Genomic DNA, 14,256 nt, shown 5'->3' on the forward strand with positions numbered 1-14,256 from the left:
CATGGGAATGAAAATCTTTCAGCGAGTAAAACAATTATATAAAAATGAATTGAACATGCTTAAATTTAAAATGTGGTGATTTAAGGTAACTAACTTTGATTATTGTTGCATTGACTATGTTAATTTATATTATTTATGCTCATATATTTAAGTGTTACTAACTCATAATAAAAGTCAATTGTTCCACATGATAAACTATAACAATTAAATGTAATATTTGGAAAATATTTACAAAATCAGTAATAGAAATCTGAATAGCTCCATATTGTTTCGTGTACAGAGATTATGCTAATTCTCCAAGGTATCTAGTTACTATAAAATATTCAGTTCGAAAGCTCTGATTGTGCGGCAGTTATCAAGTAGTATACTGAGACAAGTTCAACCTGATTATCACATGTAGAGAATTGCCAACAGAGCTTAATATCCTTCACACTGAAAAAGGATGGCAATGAATTAGGTACATGAATACTTGTTGGCTACATTGTGGACAAGGTCCCCTGCATATGCAACAGTTAAGCGCTGGTTGGCTGAATTTAAACGTGGTACACACAAACTTGAAGATGACCTTCCCCCCATTCTGAGCGATCTCCACACCTCAACCTCCGATGAGATGGTGGATAAAGTTCACGGCAAAGCTGTGGAAGATCGTCGCTGCACTAAAAAGTCAATTGCTGAAGCTTTTAAGATCACACATCAACATTTTCAGCACACCCACAAAAATGTTCTCGGCATGTACAAGGTCTCGTCTCACTGGATCCCCAGACTGTTTCAGATGATGAAAGCAACTAGAGTTGCAGATACGTGAGGCAAATTCAGATGGCTTTGTACCACGATTGGAAGCTTTGGATGAGACATGAGTCCACCACTTGCAGCTCGAGTACAAAGAACTAAGCGAGCAATGGATCTTCCATATCAATGAAATGGTAGCCTGGAGAGGTGACGGGATCCACCTTCTGGGAATTAAAAGGTGATTGGTTGATTTACTTTCTGTACAAGAGTGCAACTGTAATGGGGATATACTATGCTTACTTTTGGACAAACTGAGGAACGTAATCAAAGTAAAAAGGTGAGTAATGCTGAGGAAAGTGGTATTGCTCACCGATAATGCAGCAGTTCATGTCTCTGTTATTGTTATGGACAAAATGTGTGACTTTAAACTTATTCATCGGACTATTTTTTCTTTCCTAAACTTAAAAAATGAATATAAAAACTTACTAGAACGTAATTTACCACAGAAAATGATGTCATGGGATCTGATGAGCTCTTTTTACACTTGCAAGAGGAAATGCTATATTCAGATGGAAGAAAAGTCAACTGATGGACATGTGGTACATAGAATCTTCATATGAAGAATCAATGATGATAGATACCAAGATTCATCCCTTGTCACATCTACTTCATGGTCATGTTCAAAACTCTTCAGTCCCACTTCAAAAAGCTATTCCCGTGCCATGAAGGTATGTGGAGGCTAAGGTGCCACACATTCTCGATCTCGGTCATAGTGAAGGTGAACCCCGTCCCCTGCCCCCGGATTGCTACATGGGTAAAGGCTGGGTGAACCCCATGCAGGGAAACTAAAAAATTGTAACAACATATTATTTGTATGTTATGTGTGTGGGGGGAAGGGTGAATTACACAGGGTGAGAGTCACACACATATATTATGAAATGGACAAGCAATTATAAAATATTAATTACATTTCTGGGCTTATCTAGAATTTGGTTCCAAACACTTACAATTATTTGAACGTAACTTATTATTATTATTACCAGTGGCGCCAACTTATATGGGTCCACCCAATAATTTGCCTCGTATTGTTATTATATTTTAAAATAAAGTCCCCGAATTTAACATGAAAAACGGTTTTATAATTATACAGTTAAAGAATTCTCAGAACTTATGTTTACTATAATTTGTTAGAACACTAATTTGATACTTGTCAGTGTTTTGTATTATTTACTGTCCATTATCATATCGTTATTGTGAAAGTAAGCGAGGACAATGTCTGTATGTGTTGTATAAAATTTATACAACAAATCTCTGAGTCCAGCCCATCTCAATGTCTTTCAAAAGTTGGCACCATGGATTACTACTTCTTTTATTTGAAAACGCAATGGAAGACAGGACAAAGCACCTGACATTGATTTAATATCAGCTGAGTTAATTAAATATGGTGGGAATTCGTTAATATGTCAAATTCATAAATTAATTAGTTTAATATGGAATAAGGAAGAAATTCCTCAACAGTGTAAAGAATCCATCATTGTTCCGGCGTTTAAAAAGGTGATCAAATGAACTGCAAAAATTACCGTGGAATTTCTCTCCTCTCAACATCGTATATAATATTCTTTTAACAAGACTAACCCCATATACTAATGAAATTATAGGTGATTATCAATGTGGATTTAAACGTAACAGATCACTATAGCTAGATGAAATTTTTCACATCAGACAGACACTTAAGAAAAAGTGAAAGTATAGAGTGTCCATTGGGTATTCATTGATTTTAAAAAAGCATATGATTCGGTTAAATGAGATACATTATATAATATATTAATAGAGTTTGGAGTGCATAAGAAGCTTGTTAATTACAAAAAAAATATTTGTGAATGTTACAAGAACAAAACAAGCTGTTTCTAGAAGTTGCTGAGCCCCTGAATGCAGATCTCATTTCAGAATTTCTCCATCGGGCTCAGATTTCCTGTAAAAATGTTTTTTGTATTTTCCTACCTCAGCCTATGTTCTATATGTATTGGTCGAAAGGACTCGCTTTCACAAAAGTGCTACAAACGTAAAAGGTAATAAATCTTTGTCAGTACACAAAGGAATGAAGTAAATGAGTAACATAAAAGTGTATAAACATACCTAAAAATGTCTCCTTCCCGATTTCCTATGAAACTTTGCCTAGGAACATCTCGCCGTAAGGTCCAGCAGTAGTCGGACAGCATTGCGGCACTCCATTTGCCTTGATACCACTTTTCCATTAAATCAATGCCTTGGTGAAACCGTTCACCGTGTTCGTCACTAACGGCACCAAGGTTAGTTGGGAAGAAGTCCAGGTGATCATTCAGGAAATGTAATTTTAGAGACATGTTGCATCCCATACGTTGGTATGATCTAATTAGTCCATGCACAATATCGCGATACTTCTCTGCTTTATGGTTGCCTAAAAAGTTTTTACATACACTTGTAAATGACAACCATGCCATTTTTTCAACATCTGTTAATTGTTGAATGAAATTCTCGGCATTCATCAATTCCCTTATTTGAGGCTCTACAAATATTCCTTCTTTAATTTTGGCATCGCTGATTCTTGGGAATTTCTGTTGCAAGTACATGAATCCACGTGAAGTTCTTTCCATGGCTTTCACAAAGTTTTTAATTAGTCCCAATTTTATGTGCAGAGGAAGGAGATACACATTTTTGGGGCCAACAAGAGGAGTGTTCGCCACATTCTTCTGTCCAGGCACTAATTCACTGCGAAGAGGCCATTTTTCCCACAATAGTGATTTTTTCTGTCTCTGCTGTCCCACTCGCATAAGAAGCAGCAATGCTTTGTGTACCCAAGCTGCATGCCAAGCAGAATTGCAATTACCTTCAGATCTCCGCATATATTCCATTTGTATTACTCATATTGGATATTTGTCAGAAGCTGTTTCAGGTTCTCATACGTCTCCTTCATGTTAACAGCATGAGCAGCAATTGGTACTGATGGGAATTTGTTTCCATTATGGAGAAGTACAGCTTTCATACTAACTTTGCTGGAATCGATGAAAAGACGCCAATCGTGTGAACTGTATTCATGGCCAAGACAATCCATAATGGATGAGATGTCATTACAAAAAAACATGTCTCCTTCGTGGGAGAAATATTCTGAGAAAATATTATGGCGGTCATGAAAAAAACACACTTTCGTATCGCAAGCGAGGAGATTCCAACCTTTCAGTCGCGAAGCTAAAAGTTCAGACTGTTGCTGAGACAAATTTAAATCCCGCGTAAGATCGTTCAGATCCCCTTGTAACAATAAGTGTGGCTCTATTGATGAACCGGACACTTTAAATGTTGGGTCGGCAGTTTCTTCACCTCTTGCACTTTCTTCCCCGTGTTGGTCACGAAAATCATCTTCACTCACAGTCACATTCTCAGGAGGCTTTGGTACCGGCGATTCTTCATTGTGACATACAGGTCTCACGGCTGATAGTAAATTTGGGTACTGCACAGTGTTCCTTCTTTTCGACGTGATTCCAGCTATCTTGGTCAGGCAGAAATAACAGTCTGTTGTGTGATCTGATGGTTCCCTCCAAACCATGGGAACAGCAAACGACATGTGATGTGATCCTTTTAACCAGCTTGTCAGAAGTGTAACACAGGTCAAACAGCATATGTGGGGGGCCTATGTTTTGTCCTGGTCCCCAACTTTACACGCAAAATAAAGTTCATAGCACTTCTTTATAAGAGGGGTAATTCGTCGCTCTTGTGACTTAAATGTCAACTCTCCACATATATAGATAACAAAACGAATTGGGGCTATTTACGCAGGTACGAGGCATTTTCTTATGCCCTAACAGTACACACTACTTCTGAAACTTCGAATCACAACCTAATCAAAGGCAGTCACTTCCCACTCTGTCAGAACTCACAATGCTGAGACGCACGTGACAACAAACAACACTGTGATTCTACGTGTTTGGGCATGACTCATCGACAGTGTTGCCATGCCTCTCTCTTATTCACGATTTGGTTTGTTGCACTTGGAGGAAGGTCCCTGGCCTTAGGAACGTGCTGGTCATTCTATGGTCATATAATGACTGTTATTCAACAATATCTCTCCTTGTAATCAAGGGGTCCCGGGTTCGATACCCGGTGGAGGCACAAGTGGTTCGGATCCCACTTTAAACTGTAGGTCCAGTCCCAATTAGCCTTACTGTGCATAAAGTGGACTTAAAACAACAAATCAGTAAATCAATCAACAATATCTGTAGAGTAAATATAGGTTAAGTCACAGCCCAATAGGGTGAATTTTCACGCATTGCATTAGGTACAGGTTAGTGTGTAACAAGAAAACTGAGCCCGATAGGAAAAAACGGATTTCATTTTCGAATTCAGCACCATCGACTTCCCTTAGAACACCATTCACATTCCTTGTAACAAATTTCATGTTGACCAGTGTAATATGTAATAATGAAATAGAAAGTAAAATTCTTGTGGATATTAATATGTCTGACAAATTTACAATTCATGATAGATTAAAGCATGTGTTGCTGGAGCCATAAACCTTCGGGTTTAAGAAGGCTAGAGAGTTAGTTAATGGAAGGACAGGCTTTACCTCTCTCCGCCATGGACGCTCGGTGGTGGAACCGTGGACCTTCCTTTCCTCCTGTTCCTGTTGAGAATGTTGGCAATGTACTGCGACATGAGCATCCCAGACATGCGGCCCAAGCTTCTTGCGAACAGGGGCGGAAGGAGACCAAAGGGATTCGAGTTGTCCGTCAGTCCAAGTTTGTCGAATTCGACTGGAGGGAAAACAGAGAAAAGAAACATATATTAATTTGCAGCAACCTCAGTTATGATCCATTTCTAAATTTTTAAATTCTCAAATTGTATTTAAGTCAGTCATGCTACATTATCTCGTAATGTTTGTATCAACATATCTAGAAGGTATTTGTATAAATTTTCATTATTGCTGCGATGATATCAACAGAACAGTTAAGTCCATAACGTAAATATGTGTAATTATACTGTAATTAGAAAATAAGAACAAATGATCATTTTTTACTGTCCAACTTCCCTAAAAGCTTGATTGATTTATTGATTTGGTTTATTTTACTTCGCTGTTGTTAAATTTTGTCCTTGTATACTCGATGTTTAAATTGCTTTGTTTTAAATCATTTTTCTGATTAAAATGTCATTAAACGTAGTCAATTCGATAATGTAAAAAGGACGAATGATGAAATTATTTTCATCAGTGATATGTATGTGTGTTTTTTTCGTTTGCTTTGTGATTAGTTAGTGTATTTTATTAGAATTTAAATTTAATGTATGTATGTGTTTTATTACAGAATAATATCGATTTCTCTCTAAGTTATATAGAACAACAATATCTTAGTTAATCAATATTTATACATTCTTCCCGATGACACATGTTGACTCGTCAACCTGAAGATCGCCGTGATGTTGAGATCTTGGTCATTTTATGAACGTTGTTATGCAGGTACAGTACATACAGGTCTGGTCATTTACATGACGTAGCAAGTTAGAAGTGTAACGTCATCCCACGAGGTTACGATGTAATTAGGAGAAAAAGGTTAAACTTGTTTAAATAACGATTTTTCCTTCTAATTAAAGATTGCTGTGGAATATTTAACATTTTAATAAAGAAATGTTATAATAACCTAACAAACGGATCGATTATAAAACATTAAACTGTAATGTTCAAGTGTATTGTAAGTTAGTTTTATAAATGTCGGACGATGGAAGTCAGTCACTCTTCCCCTGCCCATGGCCTGTAAAGCTGTACAATATTTTTTATGAATCATCATATTCTTGTAAAACGAATAAGAACCAATCCTGCGTATAGTCGAAATATTAATGTAGTTCTCGGTTATCCCTGGCGAGAACTGCCATTTCTCCCATTTTAACAATCCACCAACACTTTGAAACTCATTTTGATTATTCAAGTAATCAAATAACAGAGAATTAGATTAGATTCTAAGGTTTACTTCACCTAGAGAACGAAATTCCATGTTAGTGTGAGATTGAAATTTTTGCTTTCTGAGAAATTCTAGGAATTCAGTATCTTTTGGGGGCCATAAATAAGATCTAAGGTGCATATTTAAGGGATGTGGAGGTAGGGTCCCACATATTCTTGATTACGGGGGCCATAAATGTTTATGATTATTATTATTATTATTAGAGTAACAATTACTACAGGGGATATTATGGTAATTAATATTTTCACAATAAATCTTTAATTTTCTCATACTAACTTTTACCTGAGTATTGACTACTCCACCACTTTGCTGAATTTTAATTTTCCATCAATCATTATTTTGAAATACTAATTATAATTTATTGCACACAGAAAAGATAACATATTTTCTAGCACCCGCCTCAAAATAATAAAATTAAATCTCAAACTGTTGAAAATAATATTTCTTTGTCTATGTGAGATAAATCTTACATATAAGTTTAATTAATTCATTGTCACTAGGTTACTTACTTAATTAAAATGTGGCTAGAACGCCTGAAGCACACGGAAAGATAGTTGATTTTATGGAAGTAACATTTAAATGTATCAACTTGTATACATACTCGAACTCTATCTACGCTATGAATTCTAAGAACCCACAAAACAGTTTGATCAACAACATCTTCTTGTGCAGGCATTTAATGCGTGAATAACGAAACGAGAACGCCTCCCACACAATTCATACTTTTCACTTTTTTATCACCAATAATAACACACACATAATCTAAGTATTTCTGGATAACAAGCTGGGTAGAGTAAGCTAATTTTCGCAACTTCTCCAGCTGACTGTTAGAGTTAACTATACTGAACGCAACTCCAACTGGAGGGTGACCTTGACGGCTGGCTATTCCTCGCCCTTTCTGTCCCCCAATCTTCTTCGGGGGCGTTTGGCTAGATGGGTGTCAACAAACTCAGTTGCGAAGTAAAAGCTGAAGGGGTCACATCGCTCTCCCGAAGCAACGTTGTCAAGCGTACTTCTGTTTGCGTGTGAAACTCCCTCGTGTAGGACCACGTATGTACATTGTACCATTAACACCCCGCTGATTCCTGGTGCTGGTAATATCGTTGCCCGAGAAGACTCTTTCTCGCTTTACGGTACGTTTGGCAACATGTGGTGGACCCAATGCTCATTTGTTTCGTCCCGCGAACAACGTTCGGTACCTTGTGACTCGAAAATGCCCGATTTCAGTCGAAGAAAATTCAACTCATCGCTGATTCGCTGTTTCCCAGCCGCCAGTTGGGGTTGCGTTCAATATAGCGAGCCTACATCCAATGCGTAGAGTGAGCAAGAGGAATAGTGATTGGTGTTGGGTAGATATTACGTCATTCATTCGTTAGTATTCATGTTAGGTGATTGGAAGCCTCGGGAGTTGCAACTCGCTTGCAAGCTACAAATGCAGAACAGCCAGAGATGTTATGAAAATAATCACGTTATACATACTGGGAGTTTCACAATGTCCGTGATTGTAATCATGACGTTGAAAGAAGGAAAATGTAATAACATTATGAACAAGTTTACATTTGGGTAATATTTGTGCTGTAAAGTGACAATTATATTGTTATAGGGAGAGGGATAAAATCAGGTAGGGATGAAAATTTACCCTCGTTGTCTGTCCATCTAGTTCATTTGCATCCTAAATTGTAAATTACATCTTCTACATGAACTTACTTGTGAACGGGAGACTGATGGACATATTGGAGAGGAACCCTTCAGGCGGATACCTGACGAAGGGCAACGAGAGTGAGGGGGTGATGACCAGTGCAGTCCCTGGGGGCAGGGCCAGCCGACCGTCAGGGGCCAGCCACAAGAGCCTCTTCTGGCGAGAGTGGGATTTCTCGTCGGCGCTTTGCGTTGAACCCAACATGGCAACGGCGATTCCTGTCAGCAGCCATACTGCGAACATATGAAGGTCCATCAGCCTTCCAACCTACAAGGAGAAAAAGGAATTAGCTTGGATTGGATATCACTCACTGAAAGTTTGCTTCTCATTAAATTCTTAGTTACATTTGGGAAGGTTGTTTTGAAATTGTTAACTTGAGTTTGGTTGCTGGACAGATTACCAGGTGCAACTAAATTAACCCTAGCTTAGCCGAGGACGGGGCTGTCAGGCCCATCAACTTTATTCTTTTCTAATTTTGAACTGTCAACATTTTTATATAACTAACTAACTAACTCCCTAGCCTTCTTAAACCCGAAGGTTCATGGCTGCAGCAACACAGGCCTTCCATCTTTCCCTATCTTGAGCAAGTTCTATATACTCTTTTCCATTCCTACCGATTTCCCTTAGGTCCATCTCAACGTTGTCCCTCCATCTTCGTCTTGGCCTTCCTACAGGTCTCTTACCATCAGGTTTCCCAACAAGAATCCTGTAAACTCCTCTTTCCTCTCCCATTCGTGCCACATGGCCTGCCCACCTAAGTCTTCTTGATTTAATTATTCTAATAATATCTGGACATGAATACATATTATGTAGTTCTAAATTATGTAACCTTCTCCACTCACCTGTCTCTTCATCCGTTTTAGGTCCAAATATTTTCCTAAGGATCTTATTTTCAAATACTATCAATTTACGTTCCTCTTTCAATGTAAGGGACCAAGTTTCACATCCATATAATACTACAGGCAAAATTACTGTTGTGTATATTTTAACTTTTAGTTTCTTAGATATTAAACGAGAAGACAAAAGTTTATGAAGAGAGAAGTAACATGCATTTCCTGAATTAAGCCTACTTTTTATTTCCTCTTTAATATAATTTTCATTTGTTAATATTAGAGTCCAGCGCAGATAATTCTGCCGTGCAATGCGCGACAGAACTAAAGAAGCAGTGTTGCTAATGGAGCAGATAGAAAAATCGCTGCGGTGCGCCGATGCACAGCTGTTACGTACAACAATAAAATTAGAGAATTCAGGTCTATCTAACGTTGAGTTTTAAACGTCATGCATTATACCAGGACTAGGATTAATATGTACTAACAAGTGGCTTTGTATGTAGCTACATACATATGGACTAAAAATTCGCAAAATATGAACTAACACATAAGTACAATTACCAAAAATTCTGCAAAGAAGACTTCTTCATACGATTCCTTATTTGAGTGATTTCAAACAAAATAAAAAAATATATATACGTATATATTATTTTTCATTGCATTAATGCACTGGTGGCGTTCTAACTTTTCACTCCCAAAACCCGTATACACTGGTATGGAACTGCAACGGCAGATAATAACATGCCAACGTGTTAAACCGCTACAATTGCACCATAACACTCCTCCTCAAACAGTATTATTATTTCCTCTCTGAGATCTGCGACAGTCGGTTGCCTTTGTTGTACATTTACAAAGGATGCCGGCTTCGACAACAATAACAAGTACATATACTGCCACTAGACGATAAGCTGCGCGGCTTTTTCTTTTGTTATGAACCAGGGCCGGCGCTAGTCATTTTGCCTCCCTGGGAGGTGGCAGTAGATGCCGCTCTATTTCGACCCCCCCCCCCCCGGTCATTACGCAGCAACGGAAAATTGAAAATCAATATATTCCTAACTAAAACATCAAATATAAAATAAATAATGAGACTTCTTATGCTATTTCAATACTATTCAGCGCAAAAGAATATCTCGCTCGATCACAGTTTTCAATAGGCTTACTTTTTTCTTCTCTTCAAATTTTGCCGCTCGGTTCGCCCTCCCCTTCCGCCGGCCCTGCTATGAACTTGGTCACCCATCAAAGCATGGCAATTTTAACACAGAAAACAATATGTATCGCATTAAGCAGCAAAAATGACAGCCTCCTCTATGCAATTTCTACAAGAACACCTGCCGGAGCCAGAGTTGAATTGCTTAGAATTTCCCGAGCTTGGCTATGCAAGGTTTTTGATTTCAACTTCGACAGAACTGGAGGCATTATGGAATTTAACGTTCATTAGCAAACACACACTTTTACATACACACACGCAATACACGCACACAACGTCAAACCGGTCAAATACTTAGTATAAAATAAAAATATGGTGCTTCCAATCCAACAAAACTCACCGCCACTTTACCTGCTTTCCCCTTCCGTGACAGAAATAGTGCTTCATTATTACAGTTGGCAACACTAGTTACTAGCTAGCCAATGAACATGCACTGCATAAAAGAAGCAACGACTACACCGTGCTATATTGCCACATTGCCGTCCCTGCTGACCGGTGGGAACCGCGAGCTGGAGCGCTGTTCAATTGTTTTCAATGAAGTTTGCGCGAGTGTGTCCAGGAATGGAATGACAATATGGCAACAATAGCGAAGGTTTTCGAGCAGGGTAGAACACGTGATGCTAAGAGAGAGGGAGACGAAACGAAAATTCGTTTCTACGCAACGGCAAATTTACGTGTGTGGCACTCTACTCCTAAGTATTTGAATTTGGAAACTGGTTCAAACGAGTTGTTATCAATAATTAGATTTTGATTATTACCCAACACTTGGTTTCGGCCTGTAAGCATATATTTAGTTTTTTCTTTGTTAACTTCCAAACCTATCTCTTTAGCAGTTTTGAAAAATATTTTAGCATTATTCTTAATTGTATTCACATCATCCCCCAGTAAGTCTACATCATCTGCATATGCTAACAACTGAGTCACACCATTTAATTTTAGTCCTTCTTTAGTTTCTTTTACCTTCCTTACAGCATATTCTAAGGCAAAATTAAAGAGCAATGGAGATAATGCATCTCCTTGTTTTAACCCATCATGAATTGTAAATTTGTCAGACATATTAATACCCACACGAATTTTACTTTCTGTTTCACTGGTGCATACTTTTATCATACTAACAAGCTTCTTAGGTATTCCAAACTCTACTAATATATTATATAATTTATCTCTTTTGACCGAATCATATGCTTTTTTGAAATCAATGAATAGCTGATGGACATTTTGATTATATTCCCACTTTTTTTCAAGTGTCTGTCTGATGTGAAAAATTTGATCTGTAGTTGATCTGTTACGTTTAAATCCACATTGATAATCACCTATAATTTCATTAGCATATGGGGTTAGTCTTGTTAAAAGAACGTTAGATAATATTTTATATGTTGTTGAGAGTAGAGAAATTCCACGGTAATTATTGCAGTTCATTTTATCACCTTTTTTAAACACAGGAACAATTATGGATTCTTTCCACTGTTGAGGGATTTCTTCGTTATTCCATATTAAACAAATTAATTTATGAATTTGACATATTAATGAATTTCCACCATATTTAATTAACTCAGCTGGTATTAAATCAATACCAGGTGCTTTGTTATTCTTTAGCCTTTTAATAGCATCTTTAACTTCAGTCAAGTTAGGTTCTGGAACTAAAGGTCAAAATTTTTATATATATAAAAAAATTCATTGTTCACTAGGGTGTTCGCAATATTTTGCTATTACTTTTGTTCATAAAACATACATGTAATGTAAATAGGAGGCAAAATGCACTTGGTGGGCCTAACAGGCGCCATCTTTGAATGCGTGTTATTCGAGACACTCATGCCGGTGACATTGTACAATTGGTTGGTAATTATTGTAATCATTATAATTAATAAACAACTGCGCCTCAATAAACAAAAAAGAACTAATGAAAAATTATTATATTTTTTGTGAGTTCTAGTGAATGCTAAAATATGTGTGTGACATCTATTCAATAATTTGTTATTATTTTTATTAATGATGGTCATTTTTGTAATTATTATAATTAATAAATAACTGCACATATACAATCAACAAAGGAAGCAGTGATTCAATAACAAAAGGGTTTCTTGTATTTTAGTGATAAAAAAAGTGTGGGCGTGTGAGCCACCTCAGGTAAGTAAGTTTCTCGTACGGCACGGATAAGCTAGGGTAAGAATAAAATGTTCTTGTTAAAGCTAACAGAGATTCCACGGGTACAGTCGAGTATAAATGGTAGTGCATACTATTCGTGAATAAGCCGACACAGTAATTTGCTTCTATACATTTCACGTGACGTTGTCCAGTAAAAAGGGTGAAACCTAAAAGAATATTAAAAAATAATGTATCTTCGGACATTGACGATCACAGCCTGGAGGAACAATTTAAGGACAATTTTTTGCATGGTTAAATTAGGCGTTTATCGGTTTTAAGATTAACTTTATTGTTTTATGGTTTTCGTAACACACCCTGCAAGTTCTACAGTTATAGGTGGCGACTGAACATGTTTTCTCATTTCTGCGGAAGTACTACAGTCCATACCAGCTAACTGTAGACCAGGCGAACGAGAACAATGACATTTCATATATGTACAGAGAAGGGAGGGTTAATATTTTAAATTTCTTAAACAACGTTTTGCACGATTCCCTAGGCTTTATACCTGCTATAATCCTAATAGCTTGCTTTTGTTTTCTAAATGCTTATAAACTTGCCGGTGAGTTCCCCCAAAATTCTATTGCATAATTTATTAGTGAATGAAACATTGCATAATATACATGAATTAGTGAATTTGTTTGAAGTGTTAGTTTTAATAACCTCAGTACAAATATTTTGGAATTTAGTTTTTTAACAAGTATGTTTACGTGGTTTGACCAATTTAGATTTTCATTTATAGTAACTCCTAAAAATTTTGTTTCTCTAACTAATATTACTGGAAGATGGCTTTTCTTTACTACATCTTTAATTTTATTGTTTTGTTTAGTGTGAAATAGCACGTAATTTGTTTTCTGTTCATTCAATAGTAATTTATTACTGTCAAACCAAGATTTCATTTCTTCCATTGTTTTTTCAATGTTGGCTTCTAACTCGTTCACATCATTTCCCTTTATTATTGCGCTAGTATCGTCTGCGTACAACAAAATCTTTGTATTCTGTATATTAAATGGTAAATCATTTATGTACAAAAGAAAAAGAATTCATACAACTTTCCCTCTACGTTGAGATGCGTTGTTGGCGTGAGGGGCTTAACACTGTATGATAGCCTCTGTTTTGCTTTCATCCTTTTGTGCCTAAACCATAAACAAACTACTAGGCCTAAACAAATTAGGCGGGTGGCAGAAGTTTGCGCTGTTGCCACGTCGTAGCAAAACCCCGTATGCTCTGAGGAAGATCTCGTTGTAGAGTTGGTCTTTGTAATCCATTTGATACAATCTGACAGTATTTGCTCGATAGGTCAGGGATGGTAGAGAAGTGCCCCGGAGAGAGGTTAGTCTGACGCTCGAACTAGGCAACGCAACCTGGTTGACGTTGCCGCACAGTGCGTGGGAACGAGCGACTTTTGTCCCGCTCTCGTTTTGCTTTTCCCATATGTGGCACCAGCGCAATTCTGCCCTATTTTCATGGCCGTGCGTTTAGGTACCCTGTTTATTATTAAGTTGCAGACAAGTACGGAGCGCTGACACTGCAAGTAGGACACCATCTGAAGTATTACCTATTTTCCTTGCCCCGATTAACCCAATAGTAAAATTTCAAGTCAGGCAAATAATAAATCCAATTCCTGATCATACGCAAAATAGTAATATGAAAATATATTTCTCTTGC

The 14,256-nt window shown here is 37.3% G+C and overlaps 1 protein-coding gene across 4 annotated transcripts in view; it reads right to left on the bottom strand.

Annotated features, from left to right (window-relative positions):
• Positions 1 to 14,256, bottom strand: part of LOC145994918 (uncharacterized) — a 118,563-nt gene that overhangs the window by 31,922 nt on the left and 72,385 nt on the right. For all 4 annotated transcript variants that reach the window (XM_083131427.1, XM_083131409.1, XM_083131418.1 and 1 more), the window contains 2 exons: positions 8,418 to 8,676; positions 5,327 to 5,513 (listed from right to left, as the gene is read on the bottom strand). In XM_083131427.1, the coding sequence (XP_082987553.1) occupies positions 5,327 to 5,513; positions 8,418 to 8,664 (434 nt within the window). In that variant the 5' untranslated portion in view covers positions 8,665 to 8,676. The remainder of the gene's footprint in view (positions 1 to 5,326; positions 5,514 to 8,417; positions 8,677 to 14,256) is intronic.

This window comes from Lepisma saccharinum, chromosome 1 (assembly GCF_977018435.1).
Source record: "Lepisma saccharinum chromosome 1, izLepSacc3.1, whole genome shotgun sequence".
NCBI classification, from domain to species: Eukaryota; Metazoa; Arthropoda; class Insecta; order Zygentoma; family Lepismatidae; genus Lepisma; species Lepisma saccharinum.